Source organism: Molossus molossus, unplaced genomic scaffold (genome assembly GCF_014108415.1).
Source record: "Molossus molossus isolate mMolMol1 unplaced genomic scaffold, mMolMol1.p scaffold_m16_p_3, whole genome shotgun sequence".
NCBI classification, from domain to species: domain Eukaryota; kingdom Metazoa; phylum Chordata; class Mammalia; order Chiroptera; family Molossidae; genus Molossus; species Molossus molossus.
Genome location: NW_023425366.1, coordinates 106688518 through 106713313, shown reverse-complemented (window position 1 = coordinate 106713313; position 24796 = coordinate 106688518). Strand labels below are relative to the sequence as shown.

The window sequence follows — 24796 nt, the reverse complement described above, 5'->3', positions numbered from 1 at the left end:
TCACAGGGAGCCCACACCTAGAGGGCTGTGTTTGATCTAATGCTTTGCTTTCACTCCCTTGAAACTAATAATTTGGGGGGAAGGGACCCCAAATTTTGCCTTGTACTGGGTAGTGCAAATTATGGAGGCAACCCTGCTACAGAGGAAGGAACAGGGAGAGCCATAGCCCACGGGGGTGTGGTTCCAGGTCAGGGGAGAGTTGCTATGAAAGGAAACAGTGAGAATTTTCAGCACACAGAACAGTTAGAAATTATAAAAATATGTATACATATGTGTGCATCCTGAGACTTGGCGGCGTATGAGGTCACGCGAGGCAGAATGTCTAACCGGATGGCTTTTTGTGGAAGGCTAGAGACTATATTTGGGAGGCTGAGCTTCTCTTAAAACCAGGGGTTGGCCAACTATGGCACACGGGCCGACCAGCCCACTCCTGTTCTGCAAGTTGTCGGGTTGGAACGCAGCCACGGGCCTCCCTCCAGTTAGGAATGGTCTGTGGCTGTTTGCGCACTGCAAACGGCAGAGCGAAGTGGTTTCAGCAGCGAAGCAGATGGCCCCCAGAGCCCAAAATGCTTACTCTCTGGCCCCTTCTAGAAAAAGTTGACCCCTGTCTTAAATTATGGGGGGGGGGGGGCTCATCCACCCAGCTGCAGGAGAGGCTGAGAGAAGGGCTATCCCAGTATAATCGTGTAGAAGAGAAGGGAGAATGGGTGGTTCTGTCTGTGCCACACCCATTTTACAGACTTGGAAGTTGAGACTGCAAGAGATTAAGCCTTTTGCTCAAGTCCACGGAGGAAATAAGTGACAGAGCCAGCCCCCAGAGGGAGGCCCGCCTGGCGTGGCGGAGTCTAAAGTGCGTTTCTTTTGAGCTGGCGTGTATTTGTCTCTTCCCCATTTCCCGGCATCCTTTTCCTGTCTTCAGTAAATAAATCCGTACCTTCTCCCCTTTTGTCAATCCTATTCCAGGAACTGACACCAGGGTTTTTGAGTGAAGTAGAATAATAAATGAAGTCGGCTTGTGTGCAAAAAATAAAAAGATAGTATAAATTTATTCTGTAAATACTGAGTCAGAATACATGCTGAGCTAGGTACTTGGAATGTACTACTGAATACATTTTCCAGGTATTTAAAACTCATTCATACGTGTTTTCTGCATTGTGGTCCCTTCCCTGCTTCGGGCAACACGCTGACGGTTGCTGAGTAATCTTTTGCACCAGGCACTCTGCTAAGACTGGAGAAAACAGCTGAGTCACAAACGGGTCTTGTCCCTGAGGGGAGATTAGCCGCGATTGTCACAGAAGGCAGTGCTGCTAAAGCTGTTTGTTAGTTTATCCGTGTGTTCACTAGAGAAATGCGTGGAAAGTTTCGGCTAATCACTAAATGATTGCACTCTGCCTTGCTTTTTTCTCCTCCTCTGTGTGGTCCGCAATGACAGCATGAGGCATAGGTAATGGTTACTAGCTGGTTGCTATACGCCACACCCATTAATTTTAATACATAGGCTAATCCTCCCAGGGGTTTTATTTCCATTTTCCATTTGAGGAAATTAGGCTCAGAGAGGTTCTTATAACTTCTCCAGATGGCACAGCTAGCAGGTACTGGCCCTAGACCTTTCTGCCTTCAGAGCCCAACGTGCAAGCAGTACATTAGTTAAGGCGACATTAGCTGCTATGACAAACAGACTCAGTAACGTATAAGGCTTCTAACACAAAGGAAGCTTATTTCTTCATCCTATACCATCCAACGTGGATGTTCCTGATTGATTCTCCTCCAGGCCCCTTGCATCTTGTGCTCCACCGTCTCCAGCACAGGGCACCCGAAGTCATGCCCTTCTGCACCCAGATAGTGGAGGGAGGAAAACCACCGGGCAGCATGAGCAGGAGGTATCCTTGGGCCAAGCCCAAAACTTGTGCTCGTCACTTACACTGACATTTCATTGGCTCAAGCACAGCCATTTGGCCAGATGTAACTGCAAAGGATGCTGGGGAGAAAGTCCAAATAGGTGCCTAGGAAAAAGCACAAATGGGTTCCACCACTTTGCTCTCCCTGGTGCCCTAGTCTTGATTCCCTCTGCTGTGTGTTTCTAGCCAAGCCCGAAGTCTCCCTGATATACACGTGGCACAGGACTCTTTCCCAGCAAAAGGGTCACCTTCCCTGATGCTGGGAACACATCTGCAGGAAGCATTCTTCTCTGATTATGGCTGCATATGTGACAGGGATCCAGGGCACGGAGGAAGGCAGGGTTAGTCATTTAGTTGTCATCGGCTGACAGGTTAGTCTTAGAATGTTTCCTGCAATTCATGGCTTTCGAGAGAGACAGCGAGAGGAACATAAGACGCGTCAGCTGCCTGGTGCTGACCCTGACACATTGAGGGAGTATCTCGGCAAGATTCCCTCAGTGCTTCTTCCCGCTCACCCTGTGTCCTCTCACCTCCCCAAGGAAGTGTCCCTGGGTGTGCTCCGCAGGTAGTGGGCATCTCAGTCACCAGAGAGCCGGGTTTGGTTCCCGCTAAGGGCACGTACCTCCATTGCAGTTTGTCCCCGGCCCAGGTTGGGGTTGTGTGGATGGCAGCCAGTCGAGGTGCCTCTCTCACGTCGATGTTTCTCCCTCTCTTCCTCCCTCTCTCCCTCCCGCTCTATCTGAAGATGAATGCAAAATAAATAAATAAATAAATAAATGTCCCCGGATGAGGATAAAAAATTTTAAAAAAGCTCCCCAGTGAAAGCTCCCCAGTGAATCTTTTTGAGAGTCACTGAGTTCCAGCAGAGTTTCTCAACCTTGGCACTTGGTATTTTGAACCGAATAAATCTCTTGCTGTGGGGCCGTGTAGTGCATAGTAGGATGTTTAGCGGCATCGCTGGCCTCCCCCCACTCAGTGCCAGTAACACGCTCTCCCCCACTCGTGCTAACTCCAGAGGTCTCCAGACATCTGCAGTGTCCGCTGGGGAGGCAGAGCGCCCCTGGTGGAGGAGCGCAGGTTTGCAGAATCACTCCCTGTGTTCGAAGGGGGTTGTGACCGCAGCAGACCCTCGCGTGGCCCTGACTAGCGCAGGTCCTGGCGCTCTGAGGCTGTCCAGTGGGAAGCCATCACCTTGCTCTCCTCACCGCCCTCGGAAACAGGATCACAGTGCGTCTGACGGCAGAGCGGGAACGAGGTCGCAGCTGTGAGATCAGATTAGCCTCGGTTCAGGTTCCAGCTCTGCCACTGGCTGTGTGACCTTGACCATGTTACCTGACCTCTCTGTCTGGCTTTCCCCCTCGGAAAATTAGCAGAATGCTGGTATCTGCTTCACAGTGCTTTGTGAGGATTAAAGTTTTTAAATGCCACAAAACAACAGCATAAACAAACGAAAACGCACTTAACAGGATGCCTAGCACTAGGAAGTGCTTGACAAAATGGTAGTTCGTATCAGTTTTGTATTCCTAGCAGGCTCACTGGACACATTGTTTCTCGGGTCAGCATCTTTAGCAGGGCCCTGTTTTCTCTCCAATCGCTCAGCTTCCCACAGCTTTATTGTCCAAAGGACTGCTTTCTGTCAACACTGAAAAGGAGTAGTGGCCCGTGGACAGGGACAGGGACACCCCCAGACCAGTGTGTCAGGGGGATAATGTGGATTTGAGGTGATCATTGCTAAAACCACAGTAGGTAATGACAGTGCCCACGACAAGCTGTGAGGGTGGAAGACAAGGCAGAGGCATGTCGGTATCATTGACGCCTTTCACGGGTGTTGCCTGACTGCCTACTATGTGCCAGGAGACAGAGAGAAAAAGGAACGCCCTGTCTCTTCACAGTGTCTTAAACCTTCTGTCTTCTGTTGCTTTTAAGAAATAAAAGGAACTGCCCTGGCCGGTGTGGCTTAGTTGGTCGGGCATTGTCCCATGCACATAGAGGTCACTGGTTCGATTTCTGATCAGGGCACATGCCCACGTTTCTGGTTTGATCCCCAGTAGGGGGCGTGCAGGAGGCGGCTGATCCATGTTCCTCTCTCACATTGATGTTTCTTTCCCTTCCTCTCCCTTTCTCTCTCTTTGAAACCAATTATAAAACAACTTTTTTTTTTTTTAAGAAGCAAAAGGAACTAAGCAAGCACAAGCACCTGTCCTGCCCTGGGTGAGATTTCAGTCATAGTTGGAAACATCAGCTGATGATTGTCTGCCCAGGCACACAGGAGGGCACCACAGTCAACAGGGACAGTGGCCTGAGTGCCCCGAGTTCCCTGGACGGCTGTACCCCAAGCTGCCTGTGCCCCTCCCAAGCACACTGCAGTGAGGAAGCTCACGTGGCCAGGCCCGGGTGACAGCTTGCTCAACTTTCAATTGTGCTCATATTTTTTTTTTAAATGGCAGTTTCAACAATTTCTACCCACTGATGCATTATTTAACCAAATGTCATTTCTCTGCCTTTCTCATTTAAGTATCATCTGTTAAGTTTACACATTGGTACACCCATGAAATTAACATTACACGTGTTTCCTTTTGGAGCCGACCGAATTTAATTTAATTTAAGTTGTCGTTACCGTCAGTGGCCTTGCAGGACTGCAGAGGTACGGGTCCTGTCCCCTGGAAGGCCTGTCTTAACCCCATCCTGTCTGCAAAGCAACGGCTCTCCTTGCCCGGAAGCTCTCTCGAGTAACGTCTAGTCCATGTAGAAGGTGAGCTTCATCGGCTAGTTCATTTATAGGGCCTCGTACTTAGGAAGGGGTGTTGGCTTTCACGAGGCTTCCAAGCCCCAGCTGAGAAATCAGGGTCTCTGTTTATGTAGCCTAATCAAGGAGTGGAAGAAGGTGAACTGAGACCAAAACTGTCAAACTCACAGTTGATGAAAATAAACACCATGGCAATGATGGTTGTCCCCATCACGAAGCTCTCATGGTGAAAGACAAGACGTAGCATCCCACAGTCATTGCTGGGAGAGGGACTGTCCATCGGGTCTAGTGCTGGACCCCTCAGTGTGTCACCCAGTAGCAAGCATTTGGTAAAGATTTCTCAAATAAATGATATATCCACCCTCATGAGCACTCACTATACTCCCCCACCCCACTCTTGTAGGCATCTATAATTATTTATCAAACGAATGCATGAATTGGTGCAGTCCATGCTCACAAAACTTAACAACCTTTTTGTACATGATCTCAGGCTGTGCTGGTGCAGGGTCTTAATCAACAGAGATGTCTGCTGTGGGTTGTTGACTTGTGGTCACTCTCAGGAAGGTCCATGACAAAGGGCACAGGCATCCTAGATGTAGTAGGAGCAAACTGAAATGAGCTGGGGTGCACCCCTGACCTGGCCTTGGAGGGCGGGGGAGGGGCAGAGTACTTGCATACCAACAATTTGCACATGTTTGAAGGCTGGCTGGCAGCAGGAGCCGGGTGCTGTCTTGGGAGGCAGAATTCAGACCTATGGACTAAAACTTTGTAGCCCGTGGAAGTGGGGTTCTTGCAATGTCATCAGAAAAAGCACTTTCAGGGACCCACAAGGGAGGATGAGGTCTGGTGGTAAGATTTATTTGGGTGAAAATAGAAAGCTGCCCTTCCTGGGTTCCCAGTGTCCCGTCTCTGTCTGTCCCGCCACGGAAAATCAGCGCCAGAAATCGGGCCAGTGTCCAGATTCTGTGTCATAGCAAAGCTGAGTCCAGTCTGACCTTTCTCACCATCCAGATAGTTGAGCTTGTGTTCCTGGCTGCGAAGGAATGGGCGAGCGTGAGTCACTGAGCAAGACAGCCTTCCTTGTTCCCCTAGGATTATATTATCTCGGGTTTGGGAAGAAGCAGGAGCTTTTTCAAAGTAACCAGTTTCCCAAGCTTTCACAGGCTGCACTGGGTCCTCCCCTAGCCGACTGACCCCTTTCCCAGGTTAGACTGATGGGCCTCTGTGGTCAGACACCCCTCCATTGCTGCACACGTGCTTACCCGCCCCCCCCCCCCGCCCTGTCCGTTTGGTTCCGGAGTGGGGAAGGAAGGGGTGTTCATCCTTGGCAGGCAGTGCTGTGATCCCCAGGAGTATATGTGAAGCTGTAGCTCCCTGGTGAAGCAAATATGCTTATGCTCTCCAGCCCATTAGGTTCAACAATGTCTGATTCTCTTTGCTTCCTTCCTTATTAATATCTGCCTGCCTACGCTAATACCTTCTGGCAGGCCTGTTTGGGAAAATACAGCTCACGATCAGTGCTGTCCACAAGGGCAGCTGGCTACTGTGTAAGGCACTGAGGTTCCCATCTTTGGAGGCATTCAAGAAATAACTAAACGGCCCTGAATTATGTATTCAATATGTTTGTTTCTTTTTTGTCATTACCTTATAGACATTTCAGAAACATAGAAAAAGAAAGTATAAAACCAAACAGAGGTCCTTCTCCTCCTCCCATTTTTTTAAATTCTTCAAAGTAAAGTTTTTACCTGTCAAGACCTTGACTTACGGCCTTCCTTTGGCCTGAAACGACACCCTCTGTACCTGGATCCCTCTTTCTCATGATTAAGATCTTGACTTCATTGTTTTCCCTTCAGAAGAGTCTGAAGACCTGGTCTACATCAGACCCCTCGGCCCCGTCTTCCTCCTCCTAGCACCCTGTTCATTTCCTTCATTGCGGTAAACACCTTTTATAGAACATGTTCAGTTCTCTCCACCCTCCGGACTGCAAGCTCCTAAAGACAAATTCAGTATCTATTTTGTTCTAAGCATCCCCGGCGTCTGCAAGGTCACTGCTCCTAGTAGATGCTCAGTGAATCTCTGCAAAGGAGAGAAGAGAGGAAGGAAAGAATAGCTGTCTTCACTGACGTGGAAAAGACGTCATGGGAATATTGCTAGAAACAGCATGAATATGACAGAGCAGAATGTACACGGTTATATATAATGTGCGCCTATAAAAATATTTGGAAAATGTTCCCCAGAAATGTTAACAATGGTGATATCTAGATATTCTAATATTTGAGGGTGTTTTTCTTTTTTGCCCCCTTTTTTTGTATTGTTCTGCATGAGAATTTTCTAGAATGAGTATGTGTTATCTATGTAGACAGAGAAACCCCCCAGAGCACACACAGGAGTGAAGTGAAAGAGGATTAAAAACCAGTTTCTTCTTGGTTTAATCCTATAATTGCAGCCCCTGAGCAGGGATCCCCTGCCTGGCATCACAGCCCCAGGCCCAGGTCTTGCCAGTGCAGGGAAATAGATCGAGTACAATTCCAAGTGCACTTGAGACGCTCCCTGCTACCCATGGCCATGAGCCCTCTTACACGTGTGACTCTATTATCTATTTCTTCCTTCAACAGGAATTCATTCAGTGTGTCCCAGGTGCTCCTGGAATTGTCATCGGGTACTTGGATAGGCCCTGGGGAGGGAATAGTAAGGAAAACAGAACCCCTGTCCTCTAAGAGCAAACTCAGTGTGGTTATACTGGATGGATCGTTGCTGTCGTTGCTGTCGAAGTAAACCAGACAGACCGTTAGCAATGGATTGGCCAAGAGGACCAGTCTGCTTAGAGATCCACCTGGTGCTTATTTCTCAGGAGTCAGGAAAAATGACCCCTCCCTCTGTGGCTCAGTTTCTCCATCTGTAGAATGGAGGTGATAGCAGCACTCACCTCATGAGTTGGCTGCAAGAACTAAATGAGATGCTGCATGGACGGGGCCTGGCCCAGTGGCCGGCGCGGAGTACACCAGCACCAACGCGAGCCTACACAATTGCTCCTGTCTGCGTGAGGTGACGCGGCAGCATTAACGTGACAAATGGGTAACAATTTGCAGAAGTGTCCGTTTTTAAAAAGAAGGCACCTGTGGAACATATTTATGGTTTATGATCAGGAGACAGCGTTAATGGCCCATAATGCGATTACGATGAGGACTTTTATGAGGAAAATTCCAGCCAATTCGGCGTTAATTAATGTACTGTTAACTTTAAAGTGTTCTTCTTCTGGTCCTTGGAGAGTTGGAGAAAATAAACCTGTTGTCAAAGCCCTCACCCTGAGAAGTAAATAAGAGTTGTTTGCTCCTCGGGCAGCTCCATCTGTAATAGAAATAGATGAGTCTCTGTGTCTTTCCGTGGAGCGCGCATTAGCCTGCGAGTGCCTTCAGAAGAGGGAAAAGGAGGACAGAGACGAAAATGTCAAATGACAGGAAGGCTCTTAGGAGGACTTGCAAACGGCAACCTCAGAGTCAAAAGGTAGAGCGTGGATGGAGTAGGTGTTGACACCCCAAGGCGTAGACTGGAAGGGGGCGGGGCCTCCCTGCCTCCTACCCGACCTCCACTCTGCACTACGAAGCCATGCCCACCACACATGCCCCCAGCCACTTTCAAAATGTGTCCTACCTACAGCCAACTCCTCAGTCATCAGTACTAATCCTGTTGGGACGGCTTATCACTCTCTTCCATTGCAATCCTTTGAATGGTGCCCAAGACCCTACGTGGGGCCCCTGTTGCTGTATTTCTACCCCCATCTCACCCGATGCTGCTGCTTGGTCTCCATGCTTCAGCCACGCTGGCCCTCCTTGGTGTCCTCTCATTTACTGCACCTGCTTTCATCACAGGGCCTTTGCACATGCTGTTCCCTCTGCCCGGGGACACTCTTCCTTCCCTCCTTGCCTGGCTAACTCCTTACTCAACCTGTAGATCTTAGCCCAAGAAATGTAGCTCTTGACCAACAAGAGTAGTTTTAGTGTGTGAGTCAGCTCGGGCTGTCATAACAAAATACTACAGATTGGGTGTCTTCAACAGCAAGGATGTATTTGTTCACAATTTGGGGGCCTGGAAGTCTGAGATCATGGTGCCATCTGGTTGGGTTCTGGTAAGAGCTTTCTTCCTGGCTGGCAGATGGCCCCCTTCTCACTGTGTCTTTACATGGCAGAGAAAGAAAGCCCTCTGGTGTCTGCTCTTATCAGGGCGCGGATCCCATCAGACTGCGGCTCTACCCTTATGACCTCACTTAACCTTAATCACCTCCTTCGTGGCCCCTCTCCAATACAGTCGCATGGGGGTTAGGGCTTTGACAGAGGCATTTGGGTGGGGGACACAATTCAGTTCGTAGCCATCAGCACCGCTGACAGAGGAAAGGGTGTGCCCCTGCAGAGGCAAGAACAGTGGGGTTTGATGACATTAAACTGCGCGGCAGCTTCATGGAAAGGGTAACTGGGTTTCTGCGGTGGGAAATAAGGCTGGAAAGGGGAGAAGAGATATAAAATGCAGTCACTCCCATGTCATCATTTAAGGTAATAGTAATGATGGCCACCATTTGCTTTTCCTCATGCCACAGAAATGGCCTAGAAATGTTTGTGTCATTGTCTTCTCTGCAGAGTCTGGGCCTCGTGCGCCAAGGCTCTCTGCGGCGTGTGCATTCATCGGCTACCCCCTCCCTGATGGTGCCTGCCTGGCACGTATGCCCATTCCCGTTACTGCTCCCAAGTCCCAGACCACCCCAAACTTAGTGGCACAGACATGTTTCCATGCTCATGGGTTCTGTGGCTCAGGAATTCAGAAAGAGCACATCTCCACCATAGAGGGTGGCAGGAGGGACAAACCCGCCCATGTTCAGAACCACTACTCTGTATTAGATACTTCTCTGACCACCTGATGCCGTGGATTCTTCCCCGGGAGTTAGGCGCCAGTATTGGCGCTCACTTCACTGACGAGGAACTAGAATCTTGCAGAGCTGATCGAGCTTGTCCAAACCCACAGGGAGTGCCTGAGGAGGAGGAGCTATGGTTCGAACCCAGATCTCTCCTATTTCAAAGCCAGCCCTCTTTCCACCTGCCATACGCCCTTTCCAGAGTGGCTACCATGTTGCAAACACTGAAGTAGGCCATCTTGCCAGGAAACTGTGCCTCCCAGGGATGTGAGCGCCTCTCAAGCAACAACCATATTGATCTCCTAAGGGGCATTGGGAAATGTAAAGGGGAAGGGGCTGTTGTGGGGACTAGAGGAATTAAATGTCCTGTGGAGAAACATGGCTTGAGAAGGGGGAAAATGTGTGAAATATTAATCTGGACCGAAACCATTGGAAAGGTTGCTCAACAGAAGCTCTTGCTCCCTGGCATGGTTTCGGTCAGGGGTTGTCTTAGTTTGTCCAGGCTGCTACAACAAAATACCACAGACCGGGTGCCTTATAAACAACCAAAATTCAAGGTGCCACCAGATCCAGTGTCTGCTGAGCCTCCTCAGAACCAGGAAGCAGGCCCCCACCAGACACTGGATCCTCCAGGACCTTCTCCCTGTGGCCTGCTTGCCGGGAGACGGAGGGAGCTCTCCGAGGCCTCCTTTATCAGGGCACTAATTCCATTCACAAGGACTCCATCCTCAGGACCAAATCACCTTCCAAAGGCCCCACCTCCTAATACAAACCCTTTGAGAGTCAAGTTTTCAACATATGAACGTGGAGAGAGAGACCCAAACATTCATACCACAGCAAGGGTTAAAAATCCTCATTTTATGCCCAGCCGGTGTGGCTCAGTGGTTGAGCATCAGTCCATGCACCAAGAAGTCCCCGTGCCTCAAGAGGTCGTCAGTTCGATTCCTGGTCAGGGCACATGTCCAGGTTGTGGGCCCAATCCCCACTGGAGGGCATGCAGGAGGCGGCCAGTCGATGTTCTCTCGCATCGATGTTTCTATGTCTCTCTCCCTCTCCCTCTTTCTCTACAAATCGATAAAGGAAAAAAAAAATTATTTTAAATCCTCATTTTATGACGAAGGAAGGTTTGAATCCCAACTCCACAGTGTATTAGCTGGTCAGGTCTGCGTCTTAACGTCCTTGCCTGTAAAATGGGAATGATCGGAAGAGCTCCCTCAAAAGTCGGCTGTAAGAAGTAAATGAAATAATGTCTGTTTAAATACGCTTAGCGCGGGGCCTGGCACACAGAAGTAGCCCCCTCAGCCTCGATGCCTGGGAAGGGTCACGCAGCAGGACGGACAAGAGCTGGCAGGACAAAGCCCAGCGTTTTCACACGATGTGTAACCGGCAGAGTGAGTGGGACCCAGTGAATTGCGGCGAAATGTACCATACGCCATCAATACCTATCCCACCAGTTTCCATTTATTGAGCAGTACATCATTAGAATATCCCAGGGCTTTCGACAATAAAATCAATAAGACGGTTCAGCCATGGGCTGTGGTTTAATAACTCCAGACTTGAATGAGGGGAGAAGAATCAGTGAGCAGGAAAATTTCCTGAGTGCTTGGTCGGGAATGGAGGGAGACATTTTTTTCAGAGTGTGAGAAAAATAACCAGTGAGCTAACCTTCAGTCTCTAGCAAAGCAGGAGGCCATGAGGATTTAACGTGGCACCCAGAGATGGATTTGAGTAAAACTCCACCTTGAGAGATGCATTTTTTTAAAGGGGCGGTTGAAAAGAAAAGAAGGTATCCAAAATATGGTTCTCAGCCCTGACTGCATATTGGATTATTTGGGGTGCTTTAAAAATTCACCAGTACTGGCACCCACCAAAGTAATTAAATTAGAATTTCTTGGAGAAGAGCCATGGTTTGGTTTTGTGTTTTTCAAGATGCTCAGGTGATTCTAATGTGCAAGTAGGGTTAAGAATCATTGGCTTGCCCAGCAGCTGTGGCTCAGTGGTTGAACGTCGACCCATGCGCCAAGAGATCGCCAGTTTGATACCCAGTCAGGGCACATGCCCAGGTCATGGGTCAAATCCCCAGTGTGGGGCATGCAGGAGGCAGCCAGTTGATGTTCTCTCTCATCGATGTTCTCTCTCATCGATGTTTCTGTCTCTCTCCCTCTCCCTTCCTCTCTTTCTCAAATCAGTAAGGAAAAAAAAATTTAAGAAAAGAATCATTGGCCTAGGCCAGCGGTTTTCGAACATTAGCTTGCATCAGAATCACCTGGAGAGCTTGTTAAACCACCATTGCCGGTCCCCAGCCCCAGTGTTTCTGACTGAGAAGCTCTGGCTGGGAACTGAAATTCGCATTTCCAGCAAGGCCCTGGGAGTGACTGATGCGGGTCAGAGACCCCATTTCGAGAACTGTTCTAGGGCAGCGCCTCTCAACGGAGAGCGGCTTGGCCCCTCCTCCCAGGGGTGTGTGTCCGTGAACGCAGATATTTCGGGGAGCTTGCTGCGGGTAGGGGCCAGGGATGCGACTAAATCCCCTACGGTGGACAAGACAGCCCTCACTTCCCACAAGCAGCAATCGTGCCGAGATCGAAAAACCCCAATCCGGAGTCGACAGTGGTTTAGAAGCCACTTGGGGAACGTGATGCTTTGGCTGCAGGTGAGCATGGCAGTGGGAGCCTGAGTGAAGACGGGGAGCCCCAGATTCTTGCTAGGCAAAGTCTCGTCGTGGAGCATGGTATGCAAAGTCAGGTCCATTTGTACCCTAATCTCCTCTACTCCTCCGGCTCTGTGACCTCGGCTAAGTTCCTTACCCTCTCAGCCTGGGACATTTATTCATAAGTGGAGGTAACGTCCATGTAGAAAGTTGATAGGAACTTCATGGGTGTTTAGTAATCAACAAATCGGGGTGAAAAGCCAAAAGGACAGTGTTCCTCAGCCGAACCCTGGCTCACACTCTCTCTCCAGCAGGGAGACGGCCCCCCAGAGCCTACCCCAGAAAACTCCCAACAAAACTCTCCCGGGCCCCTGAACAAGGGACCCTGAAATCGGGAAAGCAAACATTGTGGGAAGACCGACCAGCTCTTCCCAGACAAATGGGGCTGCGTAGGCATCCCTCTGAACCCGGCCCTCACCTACCCTCGCTGGTGTCCCGGACTCAGCACATCCCAGCGGGAAGCAAGCGTGCGGCGTCTAATTAATATTCTCCGGCTCCCCGTGCAGGCTCCCATCTTCACGGTGTTGCAATATCCGCACTCCACCTGCCCCATTGTTCTCACGTGTTCATTGCAACCTACTCACTTGCACTTGTAGTGAAGTCCATTTTCTTTTCAAAGTAATTTTGCATCACTGCCGTAAATGGGAATCTTGCTGCCACTCCCATAAAGAGACAGCAGCTACGCGGATGCATCCGTGTAATCAGAACAGCGGTATTGAGCGCTCGCGGGCCCTCCTGTGGCCTGCCTGAGGTGCCAGTTCCGTGGGCAGGGGGCTGTTGGAAAAGGAAGTGCACTGAGCAGGAGCTATTGAGGACGTGTTTGCATTGACCGGAGACTTCCTGGGAGGGCTCATCAGAGGGACTGGATGAGAATGAACTGAACGGAGACTCACTGTCTCACTCTGACTCAATGCACTTTGCTGTCTGGGCACCACGGAAATCTTCGCCGGGGATCTCTGACATCGTGTTTGTGACACCAGCTCTGAAGTCCTCCGAGTCAGGTCCCGGCCTCCACTCCTCAGCCGCGTGGACAGTTAGCGAGTTTCAGCGCAATGGGTGAGGGCCCGAGTCACGCCATGTCGGCTCAACAACCAACTCCTCCGCGGTCGAGCTCTCTGACCTTGTTTTGACGAAATTATAGCTTTCAGTCCTTACAGCATCCCTCGGAGGAAAGCACTTTTTGACAGATGAGGAAACTGAGGCACAGACTAGCCAAGGGACCTGTGAGCAAATGGTGGGTTCAGGGTATGGAATGGCTGAGTTAAGAAGTGTGGGATGGGTTTCGCAAGGCAAATAAATAAAAACAGTTACCATATAATCCAGCGATCTCACTACTGAGTAGACACCCAGAAGAATCGAAAGGCGGGACTCAAAGAGAAATGTGTACACATGTTCATAGCAGCATTATTCACAAGAGCCAAGAACTGGAAGCAAGCCAAGTGTCGACCGACGGAGGAATGGATAAAGAAAATGTGCTCTATACATACAGTGGAATATTGTTTAGCCTTGAAAAGAAATGAGCCTGCTACAACATGGATGAACCCTGAACATCAATATGTTAAGTGAAAGAAACTAGTCACAAAAGAACAGATGTTACATGATTCCACTTATTTAAGGCGTCTAGAGTGACCAAATCCACAGAGACAGAAAGCACAGTGGTAGTTCCCAGAGGCTACGGGGAGGGAGAGCAGGAAGCTGTTGAATGGGTAGTTTCAGTTTTGTAAGATAAAAACATTCTGGAAATGGATGGCGGTGATGGTTGCAGAACAGTGTGAATTTACTTAACGTTATTGAATTTGATACTTAAAAGTAGGTAAGATGGTGAATTCTAGGTTGTGTGTATTTCATCACAATTTTTACAAAAAGAAGTGCAGGATGCTTGGAAGGCCTTTGGGGGTGGAGGGGGTCAGGGCCACAGGAAGAAATGGGGAAGAGGGTTAGGGGTGGCTTCACCAAAGATAGGGTCGTTTCTCCTGAGACCCAGAGGGCACTGGCCGGGCCCACTCTGTCCTTGGAACTGTGTTCTGTCATCTCCTCCCCAACTCCGTGACCCCGCCCTAATCATCTTCTCACTGTTCGGCTGGAGGTGACACCAGGGGTGAGTTAGCAGCAGCCCTGATGCTAGAGGACAGCCGGGCATGTGCCTGGCTCCCAGGGCGGCTTGGTGCTCCTGAGTGGGGTCCTCAAGCTGCTCCGAAGCTTTAAGGAAAAGTGGGGACCCAGCCCCCATCTGGTTCATAGGATGAGTTGAGACCATCAAGTTCAACAGTCCGGGCCGAATCTTCCCCTCGGCCTCCAGGGCCTGGACGTGGACCAAGCTGTTTGACTGAATCCATCAGTCAGAAACCACCCATGCACGGAGGCCTCTCCTCGAGCTCAGCTCTGTCCAGGCTAGGGGTCAGAACAGCATCTACAGGAGATGAAACCTTGGCTTGGGCTCCTGGGGACCTGACAGACACCAAGAAAAGCACCCTGATGTGGTTGATACATGCAAGGGGGTGTATTCAGCCATGAGGAGGAAGGACATCCTGCCACTTGTGAAACAGGATGCACCTCGAGGGCATTGTGTTCTGGAGACAAGTCGGGGGAGGACAGATACTGCGCTTGTATGTGGAATCTAAGAGAGAAAAAGGCAAACTCATAGAAGCAGAGGGTAGAAAAGCGGTTGCCTGCGTCTGGGGGTGGGGAAACACGGAGAGGTCGGTAAAAGGGCATAAACTCTCAGCAAAGAGATGAATAAGGTCCAAGGATCTCATGTAAAACATGGTGACCGTCGTTGATAACATAGCACTGTAGAACTGAACTTTGCTAAGAGAGTAGGACTTAAATATTCTCACCGAACCGAAAAAGTAAATATGTGGGGTGATGGATGTGCTAATTAACTAGACGGATAAGGAAATCCTTTTACAACGTACGTGACTGTCAAATCACCGCCTTAAATGTCTTCTAATTCTATGCCAATCATACTGCAATATAGCTGGGAAAAAAGGGAGGGCGGGAGGGAAGGAAGCCAACCCTCTCTCGACAGAGGACAGTTTTCTGTGCTAACCCCATGATCACGTTAGAATCTGACTGGACATTTCAACTCCTCATCTCCTTGGAAAACCACAAGTCTGGGATTCTGGCAGACTAGAGTGTTTGTCTCTGCTTGGCTCTCTGTAGAGAGGGCAGTTTGTCATCAGGTACTCAGTACCTCTCAGCCTCATAATCCTCCACGGTGGGTTAGGGTTTATCATCATGGTACATGCCACCTTCGACCTTGGGAAAATTAAATAATGAAACTTTGCAGGTATAGTGCTTAGGGCATAATAAGTGCTCGGTTTGCCTTAGTCATCACTATTTTTCTGTGAGAGTGAGAAGGACCAAGGAAGGAAATGACTTGCCCAGGGTCCCACAGCTGGTTCACAGCAGAAGCAGGATTTGAACCAGATGTGTGTCCTTTGGTGCCGTCCCCGCCTCACTGTGCCACCTTTTCTAAACCCACGGAGAGCAGGGGCTGCTTTCTGGGCACTGAGCATCTCCCAAGTTCTAATCGCCAGAAATCTGCATTGGAAGTTCCCAGTGGGTAAAAGTATCTCCACCCAAGTCTGCAGAGCACCTAGAACCTGCCAGGGTTCCTCTCTCAGTGAATCCTGCTCCCCTGCACCGTGCCGGCCGCTGGTGTGAAACTGTCTCATCCACAGTCGCGAATCACCACACCACCCAGTCAGGGATGAGTTGCTCATTCCTCTTTATCCCTTGTAGATTTCACTGTGTTTTGGTGAGAACATGTAACATGAGGTCTACCCTATGTGCACAGGTCTGAGCGCACATGTTGTTGACGCCAGGGGAGAGCCCTCAGCTCCGTCCTGCTTGCCTGATACTCTGTGTCCACGGTCATAATTCCTCACTTCTCTGAGCCCCACCCCCTGGCAACCTTCATCTCACTCTTTGATTCGGTGAAGTTGGCCATTTTAGGGATCTCATATGAGTGGAATCATGCAGTATTTGTCTTCCATGCAGTATTTGTCCATCACTCAGCATGATGTCCTCAGTTGTTCATCCTGATGGAAGTTAATAGGGTGCAGCCACTATGGAATCAGTATGGAGGCTCCTTAGAAAAATAAAACTAGAGTTATGTTGTGATCGTTCACTTGATAGATGAAGAACTGACGGTCCCAGTGGACCTGAGGAGCGGTATCTTTTCAAAGTCCCCGGAGTGAGGAGCTGGAGCCGGACGCCACTTCGGAATCCCAGAGTCAATGGCTTCCCCAGGGGCCGTGAGCTGGTGCCACCCGCGCGGGCTCCTGACCCATGCCACATTTGCACACAACATCCTTTCAACTTCTGTTCTTTCCCAAGACCCAGCCAGCCCTCTCCTTTGGAACCAAGTCAGAAAGCTCCCCTCGCCGCAGCTGGAAGAGGCTGTTTCAGAGTATAAATAGAAAAGAGGGCTTTGTTGGTAGAATAACTATTCCAGTCAAGCAGTTTCTCGCTTCCCATTTGTTATTAATTGTGGTCTGAGGGAAATTCCGGACGAGGGTGTTTATTTGGAAACAGCAGCCTCCAGCCTGTACACAGTCCCGAGAGCCTGTGCGGCCTTGGGATCGAACCCCGTGGCTGGACCCATTGGTTAAACCACACTTGACCTGGTCATTGAGGATGAACAGCCAGATAGAAAGGATGACACCCTGATGAGGATGATAGTTCTTGTTTATCGAGTGTTTACTACATTCCAGGTGCCGTAGTATGGACATGAACCCCTGAGCGAGGCAGATTCTGTGACTACACAATACCCATTTTACAGATAGGAAAACTGAGGCTTGGAGAGCTTGCGTAACCAGTCCAAGGCCACACAGAGGCCATGATCTTACCCCTGCACCCCGCTCTCTCCTCCTGGATCATATTGCTACAAAGTATCACAGACATGGTCATTGCCAACCAGCCGCACACTTGTACAGCACACCAGCCTTCGTAAAGCACCTTCCTCCACTTGGTTGGAGCCCAAGGATTGCATAGTTCTTATTGGCTGCACAGAGAAACAGAGTTGGGGTAACAGGCTAACATGGCACAGCTAGTTCCTGGCGCGGCTGTCCGTGATTCCTATCCTTAGCCTTCGCACCTGCGTCGCAGAAATCAATTTGATATCCTCCCCCACAAGCCTGGCTTTTTAACATTTGTCTGAAGTCAGCCTCTCCCGCTGCCTCTAATCACTCTGATCCTTCCACTTAGTTTCTGTTTTGTTCCGTAGGCATCTGATTACGTTTTTAAATTCATCATGTGTTTTTCTAGGAGCTGGGCAGCGTTTGGGTTTCAGTCTGTAACAGCACACATAGTCCTGAGCACACGTCATTGCTTTTTGTCCTGCAGCTGAAAGTCAACTGACATGCTTCTCCTAGGAACAGAATTTTCTCTTTTTGAAATGGGGACAATCTGATCCAGCCTAGTGGCATCGATAGGGCTCCAGCGTCTCAGGCTCGCTCCACTCCCAGCTCAGCCACCTTCTCACTGGGACTTCTCTGAGCGTCACAGGATGATAATAATTCTTTTCTCATAGAGTTTTAGATAGAAGTAAAAAAAAAAAAATCATGCATAGAAATGACCTAACCCATGGTAAGCACTCAGTAAACAGCTGGCATTAGAATTATTGATAAGCACCATCCCTGTGGTTCTGTTTCCTTATAAAAGTAATCCATTTTACAAAATGTAGGTAATGCAGAAAAGTATAAAGAAGAAATGAAAACGGTCATGCCACTGCATGAACCTCTCAGTACTTGGGAGCATGTCTTTTAAATTGTTATGGGTTACATTTTAGGACTTCTCTTTTGCTTCCTATATTATAGACAAGTTCTGTATTGATAAGTATTAACAGACCTGTAGGTTGATTCCTATTTGGGACCATTATAAATACTATTGAAGTTGAGGCCCCAGGACATTTGCACTTGCTATGCCAAGGACCCAGAATCCTCCTCCATTCATAACAATTACATGGCTCACTCACTCATTTCATTCACATCTTGCTCAAGCGTCTCCACTTCACATCTGCCTTCACTAGCCACCATTGCCAAATAAACCTATCCCTTAACATGCTAAATTTATTTTTCTCCCTCTGCCCTTATCACCAACTGCAATAGTATTCTCTGTTTGCTTGCTTTTTTGTTGGTGGTGTGCCCCACAAGACTAAGCAGCATTTGGGAAAGGACTCTGTTGTGTCTGCTGACATGACAGAGGAGACACTGAATGAATGAATGAATGAATGAATGAATGAACGAAAGAACATCTTATACACAGAGACTTACATGTTTGCCTTCTCCTTCCTTAGCGTAGATCCTCAGAAGTGGAGCTACTGGGCCAAGTGGACTGCGTATTTAACGTTGCAGTGCTGTTACCACGTGGCCCCTGACAAAGTTGTGCCAGCTCCCCCTGCCTCCAGCAGGATGAGCCAGTCCATGTCCCCAGTTCCTGTCCTGCTGGAATCGTGCCACAGCCCACTGAAGACGCCCTTCCCAGTGTAGGAGGCCGCGTGCTTTTCAGGGCCACAGCCCCGGAAATGGTGGCCAGGGTGCGGAGGAGGCCCACGCCACGGGGCATGTCTGCCCTTGGCTGCGGTGTGGTTTATTGTCATCTCCAGCTCCCCGATGTCAAGCAGCTTGCCGGAAAGGTCACTACAGAGCCTGGGACGCGGAGCAAAAATAGGAAGCTGGTTATTGGCGGCTGGCGAAGGGAAACGTGTGTGAACCTCAGCCCCTTAAATGGCACCCCACCCACGCACTGCTACAGCATGGGGCAGAAAACTCACTCCTTCACTCTCGTGTATTCAGTTCACAGTGTCACGGTCCTATGTGCCAGTATCGAGAGCCACCCGAGAATGTCCCACCTCTTTTGGTGGGTCCCTGGGTGAGCTGCTGCGCTTCTCTGAGTCCCGACTCCTTCCTCCATCCCTGGCTCTTCAAAGGGCAGCGTGGAAAGGGAGGTAGGCGGGGAGGACAGGCCGAGCTTATCCTGGAGGCTCTGTTTCCATTCTGAGATGCCGGGACTCTGGTGCGCCTCTGCTTTGGAGGATAACGGCACTGTTTGGAGGTTGAATGGACCCAGCTTTCCCAAAGTGGCTGCCCTCTCCCCTCTGCCTCTCCCTGTCTGTATGTGTGTGTCTGATTATATGTGTTTGTCTCTATTTATACCCCTGGGTGTCTCTTTCTCGGTGTTTCTGTTTAGGTCTCTATATGTTTCTCTCCATGTGTGGGAGTAAGGGGGAGGTCTTTCTGTCCACAAGTCTCTCTGGTCTGCTCTCGATGTGTGTGTGGCCTTTCTATATCCCTGCTCCTTTTCTGACATCTGTCTTTCTGTCTGTGTCTGTCTGTTTATCTAAGCTAGCTAGCTACTACCTACCTGTCCATCCATCCATCCATCCATCCATCCATCCATCCATCCATCATCTATCTTTTTCTCTCTATCGATCTGTCTTTTGCCTCTGTCTCTGGGTCTCTCTCTCTTTCTCCTTTTCTCTCTGTTGCTCTGTCTCTGTCTCTCTGCCTCTCATCCCCATCCCCATCTCACTCTCTCTGTGTGTCTCCTTTCTTTGGATACTTTTGGTCCTTCCCACCTACCCCAACCCCCGAAATGGCTCTCCTCCAGCAGAACTCTGGGCTTTCGTCCCCTCTTCCCTCTGCTGCCCCCAGGCCAGCTGCCTGACCGCGGGTGACTGTGTATTTAAGTGGAGGAGCGCCGGAGTGTTTGACTCCCCAGTGCTCCCCCTTCTGCAGAAGGGCAGCATCCTTCCTGTGCCTGTCCATCTACGAATCTCCCCTGCGTTTAAAACCCTAAAGAGATGTTACAAAAGGATTTTCTCATCATCAACATGCAAGTCCCATCTCCCTGCTTCAGGCTTTGTCCAGGGCTGGCAAGTGTGGGAGGTTTTCAGGATACTTCGTGGTTAGTGGGTTTATTGGAGGGATGGATGGAGAGACAGCTTTATGAGTGTTTAAAGGGACACGATCCCTCTAGGCAGAAACCCCCATATTTGTATGATCCCAGGAAAGCCCCATATATTGTGATTAGTTCAGAGAGAAGATTAGAGGGTGGTTAGGACAACCCTCTGATTGCTGCCCAGTCTGTCTTCAACCAGAGCCAAGAGGATAATTATCCCAGGATCACAGCTATTGATTGAACAACCAAAGACATAGGACTCATCAGGAGAGCTTGAAGAAATGGGCTCGGAAGCTTTAGGCTAAACTCTCTGAGGTCCTTCTGTCCCTATAGACGGACTATTCACTTCTTCCCCACCCTCCAAGAGCAGCGTGAACACACTCCTATCATAAAACAGTTGAGCACTGTCTTCTGTTTTCCCCAGTTGGCTGAAAGCTCCTCAAAGGCAAGGATTTCCCCCCACAAACTTTATTTTTCTAGTTATCTAGCACAGAACTTGGCATGTGGTATAGGAGAAGTTAATGTCACATGGATTGATGACTTAATAGTTACGTGGTTGAAGAGTGGATTCACAGATGATTTGCTTTGAGGAGAATGGGTGAGTGGATGGATGGATGGATGGATGGATGGATGGATGGATGGATGGTTGGTTTTAAAGGTGATAGGTGGATGGATGGATGGATGGATGGATGGTTTGGTGTTTTGGGATGATAAGCTGTTAAATGCTTTGCTAGTTGAATGGATTGCTGGATGACTGGTCAGATTTGGCTGGATGCATAGATGACTGGGTGGATAGGTGGGTGGGTGGGTGGGTGGATGGATGCATGGATGGATGAATAGATGAATAGAAAAATGTGTCCTTATTGACAACTAGAGTTAGCTTCCCACATGATACAGGAATCCTCCCTGCAGTGCCTCTGGTAGTCCTCAAAGGTATGCCTGTTTACCTGCAGTAACTCACTTAAAGGTGTTTCATTAACAAACAGAATTGTTGTAAACTTTTCCAAAATCCGGGTATGGCATTGTAGTGTAGACTAGTGCGTAAGGGCAGAGGCTTCGGACACAGACCTGGGTTTGAATGTCAGTCAAACTAATTAAAGCAGTGTGACCTTGAACAAACAAATCCCTTTGCCTCTCTAAGCTGTGGTTTCCTCATTTTCGAAATGGGAATAATAGCATTATCTTGCAGGGTCGTTATGAGGATTACATGAAATAATGAATGGCAAGGCTGATTTGTGCTCAATATATGCAGTTGCTATTATTATGGTACTGAACCAAAATGTACCTCCTGTAACTTCTTTCCCCCAAAAACCAGGTGTGCCAGCTACTGTTATAATGTTGTATATTTCATGACAAACAAGACTAAATAGTCCCTCATCTCTTGGAGTTTATATTCTAGTGGGGTATTTAAACAATAAGCAAGTAAATGAATAAACAATTTCAGACAGTATACAGTGCTATGTAGAAAATTGAGCCCTGGCCGGTTTGGCTCGGCGGTTAGAGCGTCGGCCTGCGGTCCAGAAAGACCTGGGTTCGGTTCCCGCTAAGGGCATGTACCTCGGTTGCAGTTTGTCCCCGGCCCTGGTGGGGTCATGCAGGTGGCGACCACTCGATGTGTCCCTTTCATGTCGATGTTTCTCTCTCTCTCTCTTCCTCTCTCTCCCTCCCTCTCTAGCTGAACAAAAAAACAAAAAAATGTCCTCGGTTGAGGATAAAAATAAGAAAATTGAAATAGGGTGGGGTGAAAGAGAGTGAGGTGGCTGCAGGGGGCATTGTGGCCTTTTACGGAGCTATGAACTACCAACAGGAAGATGCAGCCATGCAAAGATCTAGGTGAAGAGTTCCAGGTAGCAAGAGGTCCTCAGGCAGAAAGAAGCTCACTCAAGGTAAAGAAAGAAGGCCTGGGGAGAGGCCTCAGGGCAGAGAGGTCTGCAGGAAGCAGATCGTGTAGGCTGTGGACGCTGTAATCTCATCCTGTCCTCTGGAACAACATAGACGGTTCCTTGTTCATTTGGCAGCCATTCAGCTTTCCAGTGACAGAGGTCACGCTCGCCATCTCCTGACCTCCAAGGTTACACAGTCCCAATTTCTCAGCTTCTCCAGTTGACATTCTGGGACAGGTGCAGCCAGTGCCTGGCAGTGTTCTGGGCCCATAAACCTAGAACCCACAAGAAATCAAGTTGGACTGAAAGGAAATCAGGCTGAAGAAAGCTGGAGATCTCTAGCCGGAAGGTCATGAACCAAACCGATGGCTGTGTTCCTCCTTGAAACCTTGCCCCCGGTGCATTTGCAAGGGAGAGAAGAAGAAAAACAGCCTCTGTGAGCTGCTTCTGAGATAAGACATCTGAAACCATTTATCCAGGTGGATCTTTCTGCAGGACCTAGGCTTTCAAAGAAAACGAGGATATGACTGACAGTGGCTGATCTCCAGCCAGGCTGATCTAGGAGCTCAGGCAGGGTCATTGGGATCTAGACCCTCTGTCACTCAGCAGTACTGCCTCTGGGTTGGCTTTCCTCTCGGGCAGCCTCTCTCCATGTGGGGGCAAAAGGGCTCTTAGAGTCTCCCAGTTTCTTATATACCAGAAAAAGAACATCTCGTACCTAGTTGTGTCAACAGAAGTCTAGAATTCGGTGTTCTTGGCTAATCAGCGTGATTGGGTCACGTGCTCACCTCTGACCCACACAAACTGTGGCCGGGGAGATGCAGTGTTCTGAGTGGCCAGGCCAGAGCTCTGTGAACAGTCCCTGAACTTGATGACGAAGGGAGAGCCTCCCCATCCACTTGGAATGAGCTGCAGGAGGGGATGGTGCCTCCCAAAATACTGATTGGTAAATGTTTTGTTACGAAAGAGGAGTTAAGTTCTAAAGGTCTTCTGTACAGCCTTGTGCTTACATTCAGCAATACTGTATGGTACTCATAAGTTTTTGTTAAGAGGATAGTGCTCATGTTATCTGTTCTTACCACAACTATTTAAAAAATGGATGCTGCCTGGCTGGTGTGGCTCTGTGGGTTGAGCGTCATCCCATGACAGAGAGGTTCTGGTTCGATTCCCGGTCAGGGGACCTGCCCAGGTTGTGGGATCGATCCCACAGCTGGTCGATGTTTCTCTCTCACATCAATGTTTCTGTCTCTCTCTCTCTAAAAAAATCAATGCAAACATATTAAAAAATAAAATAAAAAATGGATGCTGTTAGGAGGAAACGGAAATAGCCCTAGACAGGCAGAAGCAGCACAGGTGTCTTACTTTTTCCTGGAATGCACAGCTCCCTCCTTTGCCATACCTCTCAACTCCTCTTGTTCCATAGTTTAATATGTGTACCTGTGTCTCCATCAGCTTTGAAAGCTCCTTGGGGATGGGAACCATGACGTAAGCACGCAAGGTCCGCCGCTCCTGGTGCACCAGGACGGCACAAGGGTCCGCTTGGTTACGTTGAATCCAGGTTCAGGGCCCAATATGACGGCCGTGCCCCTCCAACGGTTCCCAAGATGAAGCATCAGAGAACCTGCCCCCAAAAGGAACTGCTGACCCTCACCACCCCCGTGTGGTCTTTCGGGTTTTCCGCAGGCAAAGCCAACAAGAACGTCCAGTGGGACGAGGATTCGGTGGAGTACATGCTGGCCAACCCGGTCCGAATCGCTTTCGTCCTGGTGGTCCACGGCCGTGCCTCCCGGCAGCTGCAGCGCATGTTCAAAGCCATCTACCACAAAGACCACTTCTACTACATCCACGTGGACAAGGTGAGCCCCCTTCTGTCGCCCCCTGCGGCCTTTGTCTGTGGGTCCACCTGCCCCTCTTTAGGCCAGCCCCCCTTTTAGGGAAGGCTAGTAGGCTGCACAGCTACCTGGGGGTTTGGGGGGAGTGTGTGTGTGTGTGTGTATGTGTGTGTGTGTGTGTGTGATGTTTTCCATAAATACTGGTTTTCTTACCTCTTTTCCTTACTGCTCCCTGCCCAGCGCACTGCCCACCACTTTGGGAGGACAGCTATCCCAGGAGTGGGCACACTTTTTCTGTAAAGGGCCAGATAGTAAATATTTTAGGCTTGAAGGCCATATACATACCCTCTGTGTCGCAGCTACCCAGCTCTGCCCCTGTCGTGTGAAAACAGCCATGAACAATACATGAATGGAAGTGTGTGGCTGTGTCCCAGGACAAGTGTATTTACACAAACCTGCAGCAGGCTTGCTGACCCCGAGCTGTCTCGTCCCAGGGGCTTGTGTTAGTCTGCTGACGTGACATGATTATGTCCTTACTCGAGAGGCAAAGGGACGCCTGACCCGGGTTTGCTTCTGGCAGGCCTCTGAGGGGAGCGGAGATGCTCCGCCCCTCAAAATACTCCTCGGCTTTCCATACCCCCGTGTTTCACAGCTTGCTGTCCTCAGACCACAGGCATCAGTCTGTATAAAATGCAGAGTCCCAGGCTCCTAGTGAATCAATAGAGAGGCAGGGCCAGGGAATCTGCATTTTAAATAGCTAAAGTAAAATTTTTAAAACAATACATGTTCGAATAGTGATGCAGAAAGATGCCTCCGGCCTGAACCAGTTACTGGGCAAAGTTCAGAAACCCTGCCACCTGGAAGGGAAGGGACAGAGAGGGGACAAGGGGCATGTCTGAGTATTTTCTGGGCTGCTGAA

The 24796-nt window shown here is 49.4% G+C and overlaps 1 protein-coding gene across 1 annotated transcript in view; it reads left to right on the top strand.

Annotated features, from left to right (window-relative positions):
* Positions 1 to 24796, top strand: part of XYLT1 (xylosyltransferase 1) — a 299188-nt gene that overhangs the window by 202007 nt on the left and 72385 nt on the right. Inside the window, exon 4 of the mRNA XM_036280267.1 lies at positions 23729 to 23901. Within this exon, the coding sequence (XP_036136160.1) occupies positions 23729 to 23901 (173 nt within the window). The remainder of the gene's footprint in view (positions 1 to 23728; positions 23902 to 24796) is intronic.